The sequence below is a fragment of the Petromyzon marinus genome, chromosome 26 (assembly GCF_048934315.1).
Source record: "Petromyzon marinus isolate PM22_M1 ecotype Great Lakes invasive population chromosome 26, UKy_Petmar_22M1.pri1.0, whole genome shotgun sequence".
Lineage (NCBI taxonomy): Eukaryota > Metazoa > Chordata > Hyperoartia > Petromyzontiformes > Petromyzontidae > Petromyzon > Petromyzon marinus.
Genome location: NC_133692.1, coordinates 4,520,070 through 4,536,000, shown reverse-complemented (window position 1 = coordinate 4,536,000; position 15,931 = coordinate 4,520,070). Strand labels below are relative to the sequence as shown.

General features: G+C 54.3%; 1 protein-coding gene across 8 annotated transcripts in view; it reads left to right on the top strand.

Annotated features, from left to right (window-relative positions):
* The window catches only part of LOC116946199 (RNA binding protein fox-1 homolog 1-like), a 191,884-nt gene that overhangs the window by 154,917 nt on the left and 21,036 nt on the right, over positions 1 to 15,931 (top strand). For all 8 annotated transcript variants that reach the window (XM_032961166.2, XM_032961168.2, XM_076069888.1 and 5 more), the window contains exons 8-9: positions 9,302 to 9,443; positions 12,781 to 12,820. In XM_032961166.2, coding sequence (XP_032817057.2) covers positions 9,302 to 9,443; positions 12,781 to 12,820 — 182 coding nt within the window. The remainder of the gene's footprint in view (positions 1 to 9,301; positions 9,444 to 12,780; positions 12,821 to 15,931) is intronic.

Here is a 15,931-nt window from a genome sequence, read left to right as displayed (position 1 = left end):
AGTGAGTGTGGCTATGGCTATGACTAGTACCAGTGTCTAGTTAGTGAATGTGGCTATGGCTAGTACCAGTGTCTAGTTAGTGAGTGTGGTTATGGCTAGAGCTAGTACCAGTGTCTAGTTAGTGAGTGTGGCTATGGCTATGGCTAGTACCAGTGTCTAGTTAGTAAGTGTGGCTATGGCTAGTACCACTGTCTAGTTAGCTAGTGTGGCTATGGCTAGTACCAGTGTCTAGTTAGTGAGTGTGGCTATGGCTATGGCTAGTACCAGTGTCTAGTTAGTGAGTGTGGCTATGGCTAGTACCACTGTCTAGTTAGCTAGTGTGGCTATGGCTATGGCTAGTACCAGTGTCTAGTTAGTGAGTGTGGCTATGGCTATGGCTAGTACCAGTGTCCAGTTAGTGAGTGTGGCTATGGCTAGTACCACTGTCTAGTTAGCTAGTGTGGCTATGGCTATGGCTAGTACCAGTGTATAGTTAGTGAGTGTGGCTATGGCTATGGCTAGTACCAGTGTCTAGTTAGTGAGTGTGGCTATGGCTAGTACCACTGTCTAGTTAGCTAGTATAGTTCGAGCTAGGGCTAATGATAGTGGCTCGTTGGCTAGTGTGGTTATGGCTAGAGCTAATACGAGCGGTTACTTAGATAGTGTGGCTATGGCTGGGGTTAGTGCCAATGGCTAGTTATCTGTTAGGCTTAGGCTTACTGTCATCATCATCATCATCGACAGCCATGGTGTGGAGAGGCGAGCGCCGTTGTTGTGGTGGTGTGTTGCGAGCGGCGCTCGTCGGTTCATTACAAACACCCGGGGAGAAAACAGCTCCCTCCTTGTGCCATCTCACAAGGCGTCTTCGAGGTCGCCTCGCTCCACTCACATCCTCCCCCCCCGTTCTCGTGGAGATGCTGTGGTGGTGGCGGCTGCGGCTTACGCTGCACGTGGCTCGTGACATCCAGCGCCGTGGAGGCAGCGGCAGCAGCAGCAGCGAGGGTTGGTGGTTCACCGCACACGAATGTTGCGACGAGAAGGCGGCCTTGTAACAATGCCTTGCAAAACAAAGTGCAGCCTAATCTCCGTCGGTCCCTGCTGTGCGGGGATAGCGCGTTGCCCCCTCTCCGAGTGCTCCGGGTTCTTCCCACGTGTGTAAACTCTTATTATATATACACACACACACTGAGGAACGCCGAGCTTGGGCAATTACTGCTAGCGCCGGGTCACTGCCGCGATGCCGCTGATGCTGCTGCTGCTGCCTTCCAGCTGCGTCTGTGGTTCACCGGCGGTTGCGAGAGACGATTTGTACGATAGGACGACACCGCAGATGCAACTCAACCCCCGGCATAGCTTCGCGACTTTTTGAGCCGCGGGTACCGACGAGGGACGCTACCACAGTGGTGCCGTGGTATTGCACCGCGCGCTGAACTTCTTTCACACCGTGCATAGCCACCGGTGGTGATAATCGGTCACGCGGGAGGAAGGGCACTGAAGTAAATACACACGCACACAGCGGTTGTATAGAAATGAGTTTTCAATCAGGATTTAAAGGTTCATAGCTCCAGTGGGCTACCGAATATCGTGATTGTGCACTGGACTTACAATCCAGAAGTCGCCGGTTTGATTCCATCTCCCGGCGGTGTCCCTGGGTACAACAGCAGTGTAATCGATTGGTCGGTCATCTTGCGTGGTGGGGGGATATGTGGGTACTCCCACCTCTCTCCGAAGTGCACTGGCTAGCGTGGAAGAGTAGGCCAAGTACCCCTTCCGCAGAAGCGTCACCCGGGGCTCCCTCGGCTCTTCAGCCAGCAGCGACGCGAGTCAGCGAGCTATTGCAGGGCTGCGCCTTTAACGGCGTTCGCTTCCTTACTTAGTTGTGACCCTAACGCGGCGTGGCGAGTGGCATTGAGGGTCAAAGTTCGCTGGTCCACTCGGCCAGGGGTTTTGACCCCCACGTGATTAGGGGTGATGGGGAGGGGATTGAGTCTCCAAGGGCGGGTGGTGGGGTTTGAGAACTCGTGGGTGTCGGTGAGGGGCAGGGGAAAGGAGAGGGGGGGGTGGTTGAGACCCCAGCAGGGGCAGGAGGAGAGGGAGGTGGTTGAGACCCCGGGGGAGGAGGGGTGGAGAGACCCCGGGGGAGGAGGGGTGGTGAGACCCCGGGGAAGGAGAGTTGAGACCCCGGGGGGTAGGGGAAGGGGGGGGTTAGACCCGGGCTGTGTTCGCGGCAAAGTCACGCTGCTGTCATCACTCGCGTTGACAGTGAAGGGCGCGTCCTACTCGATCACACGCAGGCAAAGACAAAGATCCCCCGTGTAGCTGGCCTTTAACACACTGTTGGGGGGGGGGGGGCAAGTGCTGTTTGCGAGCACCTATTATAAGTCGGGTGCGGCGTGTGAGGGCGTTGGGTGTGGCTCGCACTACGGAGCACAAGGCGGGATGGAGTGGTCAGAAGCACGCACAGCCGCCTTTGTCTTTCTCCCTGTTCCCGTGGGTGATCCACGTCGGGAAATATCCCAGTTTCCACACTGAGCACGCCCTCCCCCTCCATTCTCTCTCTACAACCCCGTCTATGCATCCCCTTTGAAATGTTAAATCCATTCCAAATCCGAGCGTCTGAAGCGGACGCGTGTGTGCGCGCGGGAGTCTGTATGAGTCCTCGTGGGGAGCGGTAACGTAGCGGTTAGCGCGCTGCGCTACGAAGCCGGCGACCCGAGTTCAGTTCTCGCTCAGGGCCAACGCCAGCGACGATTAATCCGAACCGCTCCTGGGCCTCCCCGAGGTTGACTCAGCCTCAAATGAGTACCTGGTTCGGTGTGCAAACATCGCCACTGGGGAGACAAAGGCGGTCGGGCGTGGTGCTGGCCACCCACCCCCTCGTGTGCCGTGCCGGCCTACATAGGTGCCCGCTAACAGCACTTGCCCCAACAGTCTGTTCAGGCTATACGGGGGATCTGTGTCTTTGTGTAAATGGGAAGCTCGATTGTAGTGGTCAGCGCGCTGCGTTGCAGACCCAGCGCCCTGAGTTTCATTGCCGCCCACTGCTACCATCAGTGGCGGAAAATCTGAACCGGTCCCTGACCTCCCATAGGTCGGCTTAGCCCTAAATTAGTTGCTGCTACGGTGTGCACCCATCGACGCCGAGGGACACGAAGGGAGTGGTGCTGTTCACACTCCACGCCCCAGTGCTTGATAGGGGCGTCATCGGTGCTCATGACTTTTTTTCAGGAGTGTCCTGCCAAAGTTTTCGCAATAGGTGGTGGGGGGGGGGAGCGATGATTGCCGTTCAGATTTCACATTTTGGCAAAATTGCACCATAACGCCGGCACACAACGAACCTACTCGCGCGAACGGAATCTTTGACGTCCCACCGTGCAGCAGACGGCACACGATCGAGTTACACACACGTGGGTTCCATATGCACGCACGCCTCTGACCAAAGACAAAGATTCCCACGTGTAGCCTTCACACGACTGTTGGGGCTGTCAGCGAGCAAGCACAGATTAAGGTCGGCACGGCATACGAGGAGCTGGGTGTCCAACAGCACGCCCTCCGTAAGCGGCGATGTTTGCACATCGCACCAGGTACTCATTTGAGGCTGGGACGACCTAAGGGAGCCTCAAGACCGGTTAAAATATTCGCATACCTGTCACCCCATGCAGTTTACCCCGTATTCTTGTACAGGGCAATTGAGTTGTCGGGTTCATACGGCGTACAGCCGTTTCAATACGAGCAACAAACATGTCTTTATTGTATATTTGTTTGTGTTTCTCCCTTGTGATGGGACTTTGTAGGTTGAACTTTGAGATTTATAAGGGGCACGGGGTGACCAATAAGGTCTGAATTGGTCTGTATAAAGGTAGGGCACTGATGAGGGGTTGACAGGGATGTAATCGCCGCCACCACCGTTGTTGGTCGTGAGTGGGAATGGAACTCGATTCGCCAGGTTCGTGGCGCAGTGCGCTAACCGACGCAATAACCCCACCCGTGCAACGCGAATTCTATGCGCGCGCACACACACACACGTACGCACACACACGCACACACACGTACGCACACACACGCACACACATACGCACACACACACGCGCACACACACACACAAGCGCAGACACTCATAGACCGCGCATTGCTAAAATAAGAAGCGGAGTGCGCTGGAGAAATTAGGAGCTCCGTCTCTTTGATATGATTTTGCCGGGGCAATTCGTGCAATTGCCTTGTTTGCTCGTAAGGCGTGCACGCACGCGTACACTTACACAATCGCAGTGACACGTAGACACACACATGCACGCGTTCATACACACATATTTGGATAAAGATCCGCCGGATAGCCGTTATCAGACTGTTGGGGCAAGTGATGTTAGCGAGCACCTATGAAGGCCAGAACGGCACACGAGAGGGTGGATGCCCAGCACCACGCCCGGCCGCCTTTGTCTCCCCAGTGGCGATGTTTACACACCGCACCAGGTACTCATTTGAGGTTGAGTCGACCTAGGGGAGGCCCAGGATCGGTCCAGATAATCATCACTGATTTTGGCCGTGAGCGGGAATCGACCTCGGGTGGCCACGTTCGTAGCGCAACGCTCTAACCGCTACACTACCGCTCCTCACATACCCACACATCGACACACACACACACCGACTCACACGCACACACACACACACCGACTCACACGCGCGCGCGCGGGAAGCCCCGCGCGGGGGGTGGGGGGCTGCCCGGCTGAGCGCGCCCCTTGTCAGTCCGCTCACGTCGTGCGCGCCTCGCGCTAAGCGAGTTAAATCCGTGGGCGAGCAGCAGCAGCAGCGGCGGCGGCGGCGGCGGCGGCGTCAGCGGTTTGCGCGGACCCCACGCGGCGAGCCCAGGGTCCCTCCCCGCGTGTCGCCCACGCATCGCGCGCGCCGCCGCTCACGTAATCCCCGAGACACAAAGCGCTGGCGTCAGCAGGCGAGGCGAGGGAGATCAACGCTCGCCCCCTCTCTCTCTCTCTAGCTCGCTCGCTCTCTATCTGTGTCCCTCTCGTACGCTCCAGCTCGGCGCCGAAGATTTCTACACCACCGCCGCATCCCCACCGCCACGGCCACCTATCACTGCAATCACCCACCAACAACCATCACGACCTCCACCCATCACATTCTGCACTCACCTAACACCGTCGCCACTCACCACCACCAGCTATCTCGACAACCAGCTCTCACCACCACCATCACCTCCGCCCATGACTGCAATCACCACCGTCATCCGTCACCACCACCCATCACCACCAGCAATCCATTGTTGTACTGCACTATGCGCCAATCTTCATGACGCTACGCCATCACCAACCCTGCACTGAACCTATGCGGTGAAGTATGGTCAAAGGACCTCCACAACCCAAACAGCTTTGGCCAGTCTCTCGTGCAGCAGTCGGTTGATAATAGGGCCGTACACACACACATGTGCTGCATTGTTAATACCAGCACCCACTCGTATATAATATATATACACTCGCTAAGCTACCCGCACTTGCCCCAAACGCCTGTGGAGGCTATGCCATGCAATATTTGCCTTTGCCTATAGCTACGTTCGCTCGCTCCAGCCAGCGTAATCTTGAGCCAGAGCTGGGCTGCCGTGATGTCTCGTGACGGAGCTCATAGCCACCTCCTTCCTCGCCGATGGCCAGAGTTTGTGGCGGTGTCTCGGGGATGTCCGAGGAAAGGGGGGGGGGCAGCTGGACGGGGGGCGGGGTGGTGGTGGTCTGTGTGGGGCAATGATTAAGGTCACGGTTGACATAAGTGGCCTAGACGTTTCCATCTCGCATTCGTTGCGACGCTGATGTAATTGCTAGGCCCGGCTCCAGCAGAGCCGAGTGGAGACCAGGCATAGGATGGAAGACCAGGGAGACCGGGGAGACCGGGGCAGACAGCAGCCAGGAATAGACGCGCGGGTTTATGTGAGACCCACGCACGCGGCTGTCTCGCGCTTTGGGACGCAAAGGGCCAGTGGACCACGCAGAGATTTGCAAGGTGGGCCGGAGACGGTCGCATCAGCGGCGAGTGCGTCCGCGAACCCGTCTGTGTAGACGCAAAGAAAATGTTCATATCCTCGGCGACGGAGATGTTAGCGCACCGTGCAACGAGCCCCGGCCACTGCCCGAGATCGATTCCGGGCTACGGCAGACATCAGTGGCCAGTGATATCTGAACCGGCCCTGGCCACTCTCTGCCCTTTACCAAGCTCGCGTGGACGAGTAGGCCAAACACCTTCTAAGAAGGACCTTCTCGCGCTATCTCAAGCGGGTGTGGAGGCCATTTTTTCCACCAGCGGCCGAGCATTTGCAGGGCTGCGCCTGTGCCACCGTTCGTTATCTTAGTCATAGGTGAGGGAGGGCTACGAGGTGGAGGAGGAAGTGAGCTCCACATTCCACATCGGCGATTGCCCGGGGCGCTGTCAACTCCAGGCCGAGTTATGGCCCCGTGGCTCCATCCATACTGACTGGAGGTGGCGGGGCGAGGGGGAGGCTGTGGGTTCCAGCCCCCCCCCCCCCTCCCCATCGCCCTGCCGGGACCCAGAACCCGCATCTTGTTGAAGGTCGGCAGTAAATCTGGAGAAGGTGTGAGTTGGGTTTCGTGTAAATTGGGAGTCGTTATGGGGCCTAAATCTTCATTTTAAAAAAGCTACCACTGTGACTTTCTCCACTTTCCTTGTTTTATGTTTTTTTTCTGGTCAGCCTAAAAAATAAAACTAAAAAATAATAACCGTAATAGTGGGATGAGGGGGAGAGGAATAATGAATGGACGTTGTGTTATTCCCTCCGTTTAACGCTGCCAGAATGTAAGTGCTGTCGATGCGCCAATAATACGAGTCGACGCTGGCCAAATCATCGCCTAATGCGCCACCGAAAAACGCGCGCCGCTAAATCCCGAGCCGGGTTTGGAGAGGGGGGCCGCGTCTGGCAGAGAAAGCCAAATAATGGTTGCCACCAGTGCGCCCACGCCGTTGAGTTATGCACAGTAGAGAGGTGCTCGCTAACCGCATCCTGTCCGCCTTAAAAGAAGCCCTCGCTCGCTCGCTCACTGCATTTGCCCCAACGGCATAGGAGGCTGCACGTTGTGTGTTCTTTGTGCTGCGTGCGTTATGTGTGCGTGAGTGTGAACGAGAGAATGCGCCGGTGAGTGGGTGTTAGTGTGTGTTCGTGTGAGTGCGAACCCAGCCACCCGAGTTCGATTCCCGCTCACGGACAACACCAGTGACGATTATGTGAACCGGTCCTGAGTCTCTCCCCTAGGTCGACTCAATCTCAAATGAGTACCTGGCGTGGTGTGTAAACATCAGCGCTGGGGAGACAGAGGCGGTCGGGCGTGGTGCTGGCCAGTTCCCCTCTCGTGTGCCGTTCAGACCTTCATAGGTGCTCGCTAACAGCGCTTGCCCCAACAGTCTGCGAAGACTATACGGGGGATCTTTATCTTTGCGTCTGTGTACACGTGCTGGGCTAGCAAGCACTCGCCTCTACAGCCTGTTAAACGCTACACGGGGGAGCTTCACTTGTGGGGGGGGGGGGGGGCGGGAGACAGACGTGTGCAGGCGGGCGTGTAAGTGGCTGCCCCCCCCCACACTCATCCCCCCCCACCCTCCCCCCAACCCCACCTCGTGCCCCCCCCCCGCCGACCCACTCGCTGAACGCATTTGACCCGATCGACTCGCACTCCGTTTCCATGGGAAACCAACTCGACTCGACCGGAGTACCCTCGAGTAGACCTGCTTTTTCTCAATTCGCGAGATGATGGACGACTCGAGTTGGTCAACAACAATAACAACAAGGGGGGTGCGTGTGTAGTGTGTGTGGGGGGGGGCGAGATGGTGGGGGGTGAGTGGAGGGGGGAGTGCACTTGACGTTGCTTGTGTTCTGTGCGCCATGGAGACGGGGATCGTGAGGCTACGTGGAGGAGCCTGGCTTCTATCGCAGCACACCACCTCGATCGCTCTCTCTCTCTCTACCTCTTCCGTGTTGGATGGGGTAGAGAGAGAGAGCCACGTTGAGCCGCAGGAATATTTTCTCAGGACGGTTCCGCTGCTAAAAAAAAAATCATTCGTTAGATCTTTTCCGACAATTAACGACGAGTGTGTTTATTTTACCACGTGGAATGGAACCCGGAGCACCAATTGCAAACCCACGCCACACGCGAGGGTTATAACACTGTATCCCCCGTAACAGATAAAAAAAAAACAGATGGCGATTAGTCCACTTGCTGCACTGCCTCTTCTACTTGCGAGCCAGGGGTACGGCTCCTCCTTGACGCTCACGGGAAGTAAGTTGGAGTTTCGCAACATTCGCCCGGTGATCCACACCAATCCTCGCTGCTGTCTCCACAGTGCTGGATTACGGGTAGCCACGCGCAGTAGCAGAAGCGCCACCGTCGCCTGCCTGTGAGCGGCAGAGACCAGTCCAGGGCTGGCACACGGGGCAGCGGTCCGGGCAAATACCCTGTGGGCCGGTCTGTATGGGGAAATTGTAAATGTGATCAGAGTAAAAAAATAAAATTATATATAAAATATATTAGAATATTTTTTGCATCTTTTTTTGTTATTGTAATATTGTATCACATCTAATGTGTACGCTTCATTGCTCTCAGTTGGCATTAAGTCTCCATATTCGGCAACCGCAAAGATTCTTCATCACCGGCCCTTTTCGTTTTTTTCTGGACCCAACCCAAACGGGCGATTGAGATCGTGCGACAAGTAGGGCCCCCGGCGTGTTCACAAAACGCCTGGACCGATTTTAGGTCCCAGAGACTACGACTCCTCGATGCCTGCGCTGCGATTGACCTGGCCGTTGGCTTTGGAGCACCGGCGAGTGCCGGAGGTCGCTCGCGGACCACGCTAGGAATCACCTTGCGGTCCGCCGCGGTCACGTGGGGACGACTCGTGTACTTTCCACGCGTGGATGATGATGATGATGATGTTGATTATGATGATGATGAGTGCCACTCCGATTGTAGCACGGATGGCTACGTACGGTGCAAAAGAAGTTCAACATATATACATCCTTTCGACACTGCACGTGGCCTCGGAGTGCACCTTGCCTGGCATAAGCGCCGTGGTGACGTCACCGCCACTTTGTGGCGAAGGGCGAATGTTGTTGTTGATGATGACGATGATTGTATCTGTGTGGTATAAGCATCACCACTGTGCAGACAAATGCGAACGGGCGTGTAGCTGGCCACCCGCCTCTTCGTGTGCCTCGTCTGCCTTCATAGATGCTCGCAAACAGCACTTGCCCCTACAGCCTGTTCAGGCTAAATGGGGGATCTTTGTATTGTGTGTGTGCGTGCGCGCGTGTGTGCAGCCGGGCTCCCGTACGCGGTCACGGCGGGGACGGCGGCTGCCGCCTACCGGGGCGCGCACGTGCGCGGGCGGGGACGGGGAGGGTTCTACAACACCCTGAGGGCCGCCACCCCCACAGCCACGCTGCCACCCGCGTACGGGGGGTGGGTACACACAATCAGACACAATCACGCACACAATCACACACACAATCAGACACAATCAAACACAATCACAATCATACACACACAATCAGACACAATCACACACACAATCACACACACAATCAGACACAATCAAACACAATCACAATCATACACACACAATCAGACACAATCACACACACAATCACACACAATCAAACACAATCACAATCATACACACACAATCAGACACAATCAGACACAATCACAATCATACACACACAATCAAACACAATCATACACACAATAAGAAAGAATCACACGCAGAATAAGACACAGAGACACAATCACACGCACACACACTAATCAGACGCAATCACACACAAAATATGAAACAATCACGCACAATAAGGCAGAATCACACGTACACGATCAGACACAATCTTACACACAACAATAACAACAACCGCCATTCGCCACTAAGTGGCGGTGACGTCACCACGACGCTTGTGCCAGGCTATGTGCACGTTAAGGCCACGTGAAATGTCAAACGCCCGCTGGCAGGAGGTCACGGGGCAGACCCAGGTGCCATGGGTCCACTGACATATGACTGGCCGATGCACCCACCTGTGCTCCCTACGATATCAACTTGTTAGCTTTTAGCTGCTCGGAGCTCTGCTAATTGATGTAAGCGCCGCTCCTATGCCCTCCGTTGTTGCTGGAGGGCGTCTGCCTCCAACTACCCAGTAGCGTCTTTCAAGAGCCTCTTCCACAGTGACATATTTGACACCACTGGTACCAGTCATCAGCAAGTCCACTCAGCTCGACATCATCCTGTACCACATTCGCCTATCTCTTCTCCAGCACATGCCACGCTCGTTTAACCCCATCTATCCGGCCAAACAGAAGCTACTTGAGCATGCTTTGGCTGCGTATGCGGGCTGCATAACCCAGCCAACGTAGCCTTGCCTGCCAAATGAATTCAGCAATGGGAATGTGTCCAGATCTTTCAAGGATCTGTGAGCTTTTCACATAATTGAGCCTAGTTAAACCCAGGAAGGATCACAGGCAGGCCAGCCTGAATGTTTAAAACCAGCGCAGATATCCCTTTAGAAGGGTCTGTTGTACTGTATCTATACCAGATGTAAATCCCTCTCAAAAGTCATGGAAAGCTTCTCGGACTATGTGCCAAATTTATATTCAAAAAGGGGCCTGGCTGTTTGATCCCAAAGTGGTCAGAGAATGGCTCTGACTCCAGGCCACGCAGTTTATCCGGGCCTGCCCACCATGATGAGAGTCCTGAATTATTGTGAGCAGAGAGTCAGAGACCCCCGAAAGCAGGAATAATAACCCACAGCCCAGACATATGCGTGCTATCACAGGCCTTGACGGGGTCAATGAAGCAGAGATATAGGTCCCGTTGAAATTCCCTACACCTTTGCTGTAGCAAACTGACAGAAAATAGGGTACCTGTGCAGGACGGCATCTGCCTGAAACCACATTGGGGCTCTGCAAGTCTTTCTTCCTGCAACACTTGAGGCACAGCAGCCCCATCAGTGTCATCCCCACACACACACTCGCACACAAGACAAAAATCCCCCGCATAGCCTTCACATACGTTTGGGGCAAGTGCTGTTAGCAAGCAACTATGAAGGTCGGCACGGCCCACGTCGGGGTTAGTGGGTAGCACCACGCCCGACCGCCTTTGCCGCCCAAGTGGCGATGTTTACACATCTCCAATTTGAGACCGAGTCGACCTATATAGGTGGACGCGGGACCAGTTCGGATAATTGTCACTGGGCGTGGGCCGCGATCGGGACTCGAGCTCGGGTCGCCGGGTTTTGCAGCGTAAGGCGCGTCAAACCGCCACACTGCTGCCCCCCGCAACTCACGCGTCCGCAACCACGCCGCGTGACGCACAACGCGCACTCGGGATTACGAAGGAGGACCGGCGTTTAAGGACACGGTGCAGGCCGCGTGATGTAGCAATCCGCATGTCAGACATCAGCCGCACTTGCGCACCAGAAACATGACTGGCCATGAAATGCTTAAACAAGCTGGAGGGGAGGGGCAGGGGCTAAAGAAATAATAATATTTTGTCGGGAAATAAGCAATTTGGGGCACTGGGGGAATGGAAAATCCAACCGAGATGCGTGGCTGGGAGATTTTCCAGGAACTGTATAAAACAGACGGGAGCCCCGGGGGCGTGCGGGGAGGGTAGAGGGGGGCTATCCGGAGACGGAGGAGCTCAGTGAGGAGCTGTCACGATGCCGCCCGCATTAAGACGTTGAGATGAGCCCTAATAACGGCGACTGCGTTACTCGCCGTGTCACCCTCCTTCTCGTCTCCCTGCCTCCCATCTCACTCCCTCCCATCTCCGTTCATTCCCTTCCCCCCCATCTCACTTCGTCTCACTCTCCCTCCCTCTCCCTTCCTTCTCCCTCCCACCCATCTTCCCCCATCCCACACTCCCACAGCCCTCCCCCGCCATGAGTTAGCACGAAGACAAAAATACCCCGTATAGTCGTAACAGACGGTAGGGGCAAGTGCTGTTAGCGAGCACCTATGAAGGCCGGCACGGCACACGAGGGGGTGGACGGCCAGCAACCACGCCCGGCTGCCTTTGTCTCGCTAGTGGCGATGTTTACACACCTCACCAGGTACTCATTTCAGGCTGAATTGACTTAGGGGTGGCCCAGGAAGGGTTCAGATAATCGTCACTGGTGTTGGCCGTGAGCGGAAATCGAACTTGGGTCACCGGGTTTTTCAGTGCAGCGTGCTAACCGCTACACTGGGGCAAAGAGACAAAGACAAAGATCCCCCGTGTAGCCTGTAACAAACTGTTGGGGCAAGTGCTGTTGGGGGAGCACCTATGAATGCCAGAACGGCACACGAGGGGTGGGTGGCCAGCACCACGCCCGTCCGCCTTTGTCTCCCGAGTGGCGATGTTGTACACTTTAATGAAATTGAACTAATTGTTGTTTCTTTACTTCCTCTTGATCATCTTAATTTTTCCATTGATTTATTATCGTTATTCTTATGATCTCATTCAAAATATTATTTATTTATTTTACAATTACTTATTTTTATTTTATTTATTATATTTTCCATATCATTATCTCGTGATTATTATTTATCTCCACCATTATCATCATTACCATCATCACTCTTACCATCATCATTACTCTCATCATGATTATTATTCTCATCATCATCATCATTACTCTCACCATTATTATTTATGATTATTATAATTGTTATCTATATTATTACGACCACAACTACCGTGGGACTCCACGTGGCTCTCTGTGCCACCACCACCACCATCGCCGCCGCTGCCGCCCACGCCGTCGCACAGAGTTGTGTACCAGGACGCGTTCTACGGCGCCGATCTCTTCGTGAGTACCCGCGTCCCACCAAGTACCCCCGTCCCACCAAGTACCCCCGTCCCACCAAGTACCCCCTTCCCTCCAAGTACCCCCGTCCCACCAAGTACCCCCGTCCCACCAAGTACCCCCGTCCCACCAAGTACCCCTGTCCCACCAAGTACCCCGCGTCCCACCAAGTACCCCCGTCCCACCAAGTATCCACGTCCCACCAAGTACCCCTGTCCCACCAAGTACCCCGCGTCCCACCAAGTACCCCCGTCCCACCAAGTATCCACGTCCCACCAAGTACCCACGTCCCACCAACTACCCCCGTCCCACCAAGTACCCACGTCCCACCAAGTACCCCCTTCCCTCCAAGTACCCCCGTCCCACCAAGTACCCCCGTCCCACCAAGTACCCACGTCCCACCAACTACCCCCGTCCCACCAAGTACCCACGTCCCACCAAGTACCCCCGTCCCACCAAGTATCCACGTCCCACCAAGTACCCCGCGTCCCACCAAATACCCACGTCCCACCACCTACCCCCGTCCCACCAAGTACCCACTTCCCACCAAGTACCCCCGTCCCACCAAGTACCCCCGTCCCACCGAGTCACCCGCGTCTCAGGCTTGCTCGAGTCAACCAATCAGCCAATCAATGCTCTCTTTCTCTCTCTCTCTCTGTGCTCTGTGGAGATCGCAGTTCTCATAGGAAAACACAAGGCGACACGATCGTGGTAATAATTTATACGCGGGCAGTTTGTCGCCCTCACATGTCTGTCTCGACATAAATATTTTTCTACACATCCCATCAGCAGCACACGTGGAGGGGGGGGGGGGCGGGGGGTTGCTTCCTTCCTTCTGAGAGTGTATACATTCAGTAGCATTGATTCAGGTAGACAAGAACAAACGCTCAGGTCTGGCTTCGACACGCAGTGTCTCATCAGCAGCAGCAGCAGCAGCGTCCGAGACAACCAATGCAGATGAACTCGCCGATTTCAGAAAGGACATCCTCTCTCAACGCTGTAGGGCTCTCAGCTGGACGCACGAGCAAAGTAGATACACAACCAAGAACAACATTGGCGTGCCTGCGGAGAATGTGAATAACAAAAGCACAAACAGGCGGACAATGCCTCCTTCACGTGTCCCAAACACACAAACAAGAAACCAGACGCGAATTGCGGTCCAGGAAAACTCTCCTTTACGCATCGTACAGGCAGTGTCTGCAACGAGCTACCCCGTGACATAACGAAGGGGTTTCTAAACAACATTAATGAATATTTTAACTCGATCATGTAAGTTATAATAAGCTTGAACTGCCTAAATCAGAGTGCATGGGTCTCTATGAGAGTGCATGGGTCTCTATGAGAGTGTGTGGGTCTCTATGAGAGTGGGTGGGTCTCTATGAGAGTGTGTGGGTCTCTATGAGAGTGTGTGGGTCTCTATGAGAGTGTGTGGGTCTCTATGAGAGGGTGTGGGTCTCTATGAGAGGGTGTGGGTCTCTATGAGAGTGCATGGGTCTCTATGAGAGTGTATGGGTCTCTATGAGAGTGTATGGGTCTCTATGAGAGTGTGTGGATCTCTATGAGAGTGTGTGGGTCTCTATGAGAGTGTGTGGGTCTCTATGAGAGTGTATGGGTCTCTGTGAGAGTGTATGGGTCTCTATGAGACTGTATGGGTCTCTATGAGAGTGTATGGGTCTCTATGAGAGTGTGTGGGTCTCTATGAGAGTGTGTGTGTCTCTATGAGAGTGTGTGGGTCTCTATGAGAGTGTATGGGTCTCTATGAGAGTGTGTGGGTCTCTATGAGAGTGTGTGGATCTCTATGAGAGTGGGTCTCTATGAGAGTGTATGGGTCTCTATGAGAGTGTGTGGGTCTCTATGCGAGTGTATGGGTCTCTATGAGAGTGTGTGGGTCTCTATGAGAGTGTATGGGTCTCTATGATAGTGTATGTGTCTCTATGAGAGTGTGTGGGTCTCTATGAGAGTGCGTGGGTCTCTATGAGAGTGCATGGGTCTCTATCAGAGAGTGTGTGGGTCTCTATGAGAGTGTGTGTGTCTCTATGAGAGTGTGTGTGTCTCTATGAGAGTGCATGAGTCTGTATGAGAGTGTGTGAGTCTCTATGAGAGTGTGTGGGTCTCTATGAGAGTGTGTGGGTCTCTATGAACGTGGAGGAGAAGAACTATACTCTGCCGCTCCATCGAAATCTAAATGAACGCCCACGCCCAAGGCTAAAATCCACGAAACCGTGCTGCATGCGCGCCTCCGCTCGAGCAGCCGATATTAAAGACACCGCCACTCGGTGCTCTGAATCGTGAGCTGCTATGGACGTGGCAAACAAAAACATAACTCACGATCCGACGGTGGAAGCGCCGGGATTGTCTCTTCCACGACGACTACGGACCACGCCGAACCGCGCTCGAACGCGACACGGTAATGCGCGTGCGTCCGCGTTCCGTAAATGGAAGATCAAAGAATCGTGCAACTGCACCTGTGGATAAGTCCAAACCATCGAGCACATCGCCGATGAATGCTTCATCGGTACACATCGTGGCGTTGTCGCTTAAATCCACACTGCTTCAACCGCCTCGTTGGACTGGATGAGGAACCTTCGCGTTCATTTATGACGATCATTGAGAAAAGATAAAAAAAAAACTGTTGCTTTTCACAATTCCATACGAAAGAAGAGGAAGAACGTGGAGGTCATAGAGAGTACGGTACAACGATGGCTGTTGTCGCACTGTCCACAGCGGGTATCCCCATAGCCCTCTGACGAGCAGAATCTGAATCTTTATTTTTACCGGAGGAATCCGATGAGCTATGAAGCTCTTTTTTCCACAGATGTCTAGTAGGGGCGGGTAAGAACGTCACAATAACAAACAGTTCGCAAACACGATAGCAGTGCAAAGTACAAGAAAGGTCAACAAATCACCCAGCACACAAACAAATACGACACTAAACCATCCCCAGCCTACCAGGCAAAGCCCACTGAGGTGTTAACTTACTTTTCACAAGCGACCTGGCCACAAATGACAGCTCAACAAGGTGGCTTATCAGTTGGACATCTATAGCACCAAAATGATCTAAGTGCATGTTTCTAAATGTGGAGGTAAAAACAGGAGGACCCGGACAAAACATCC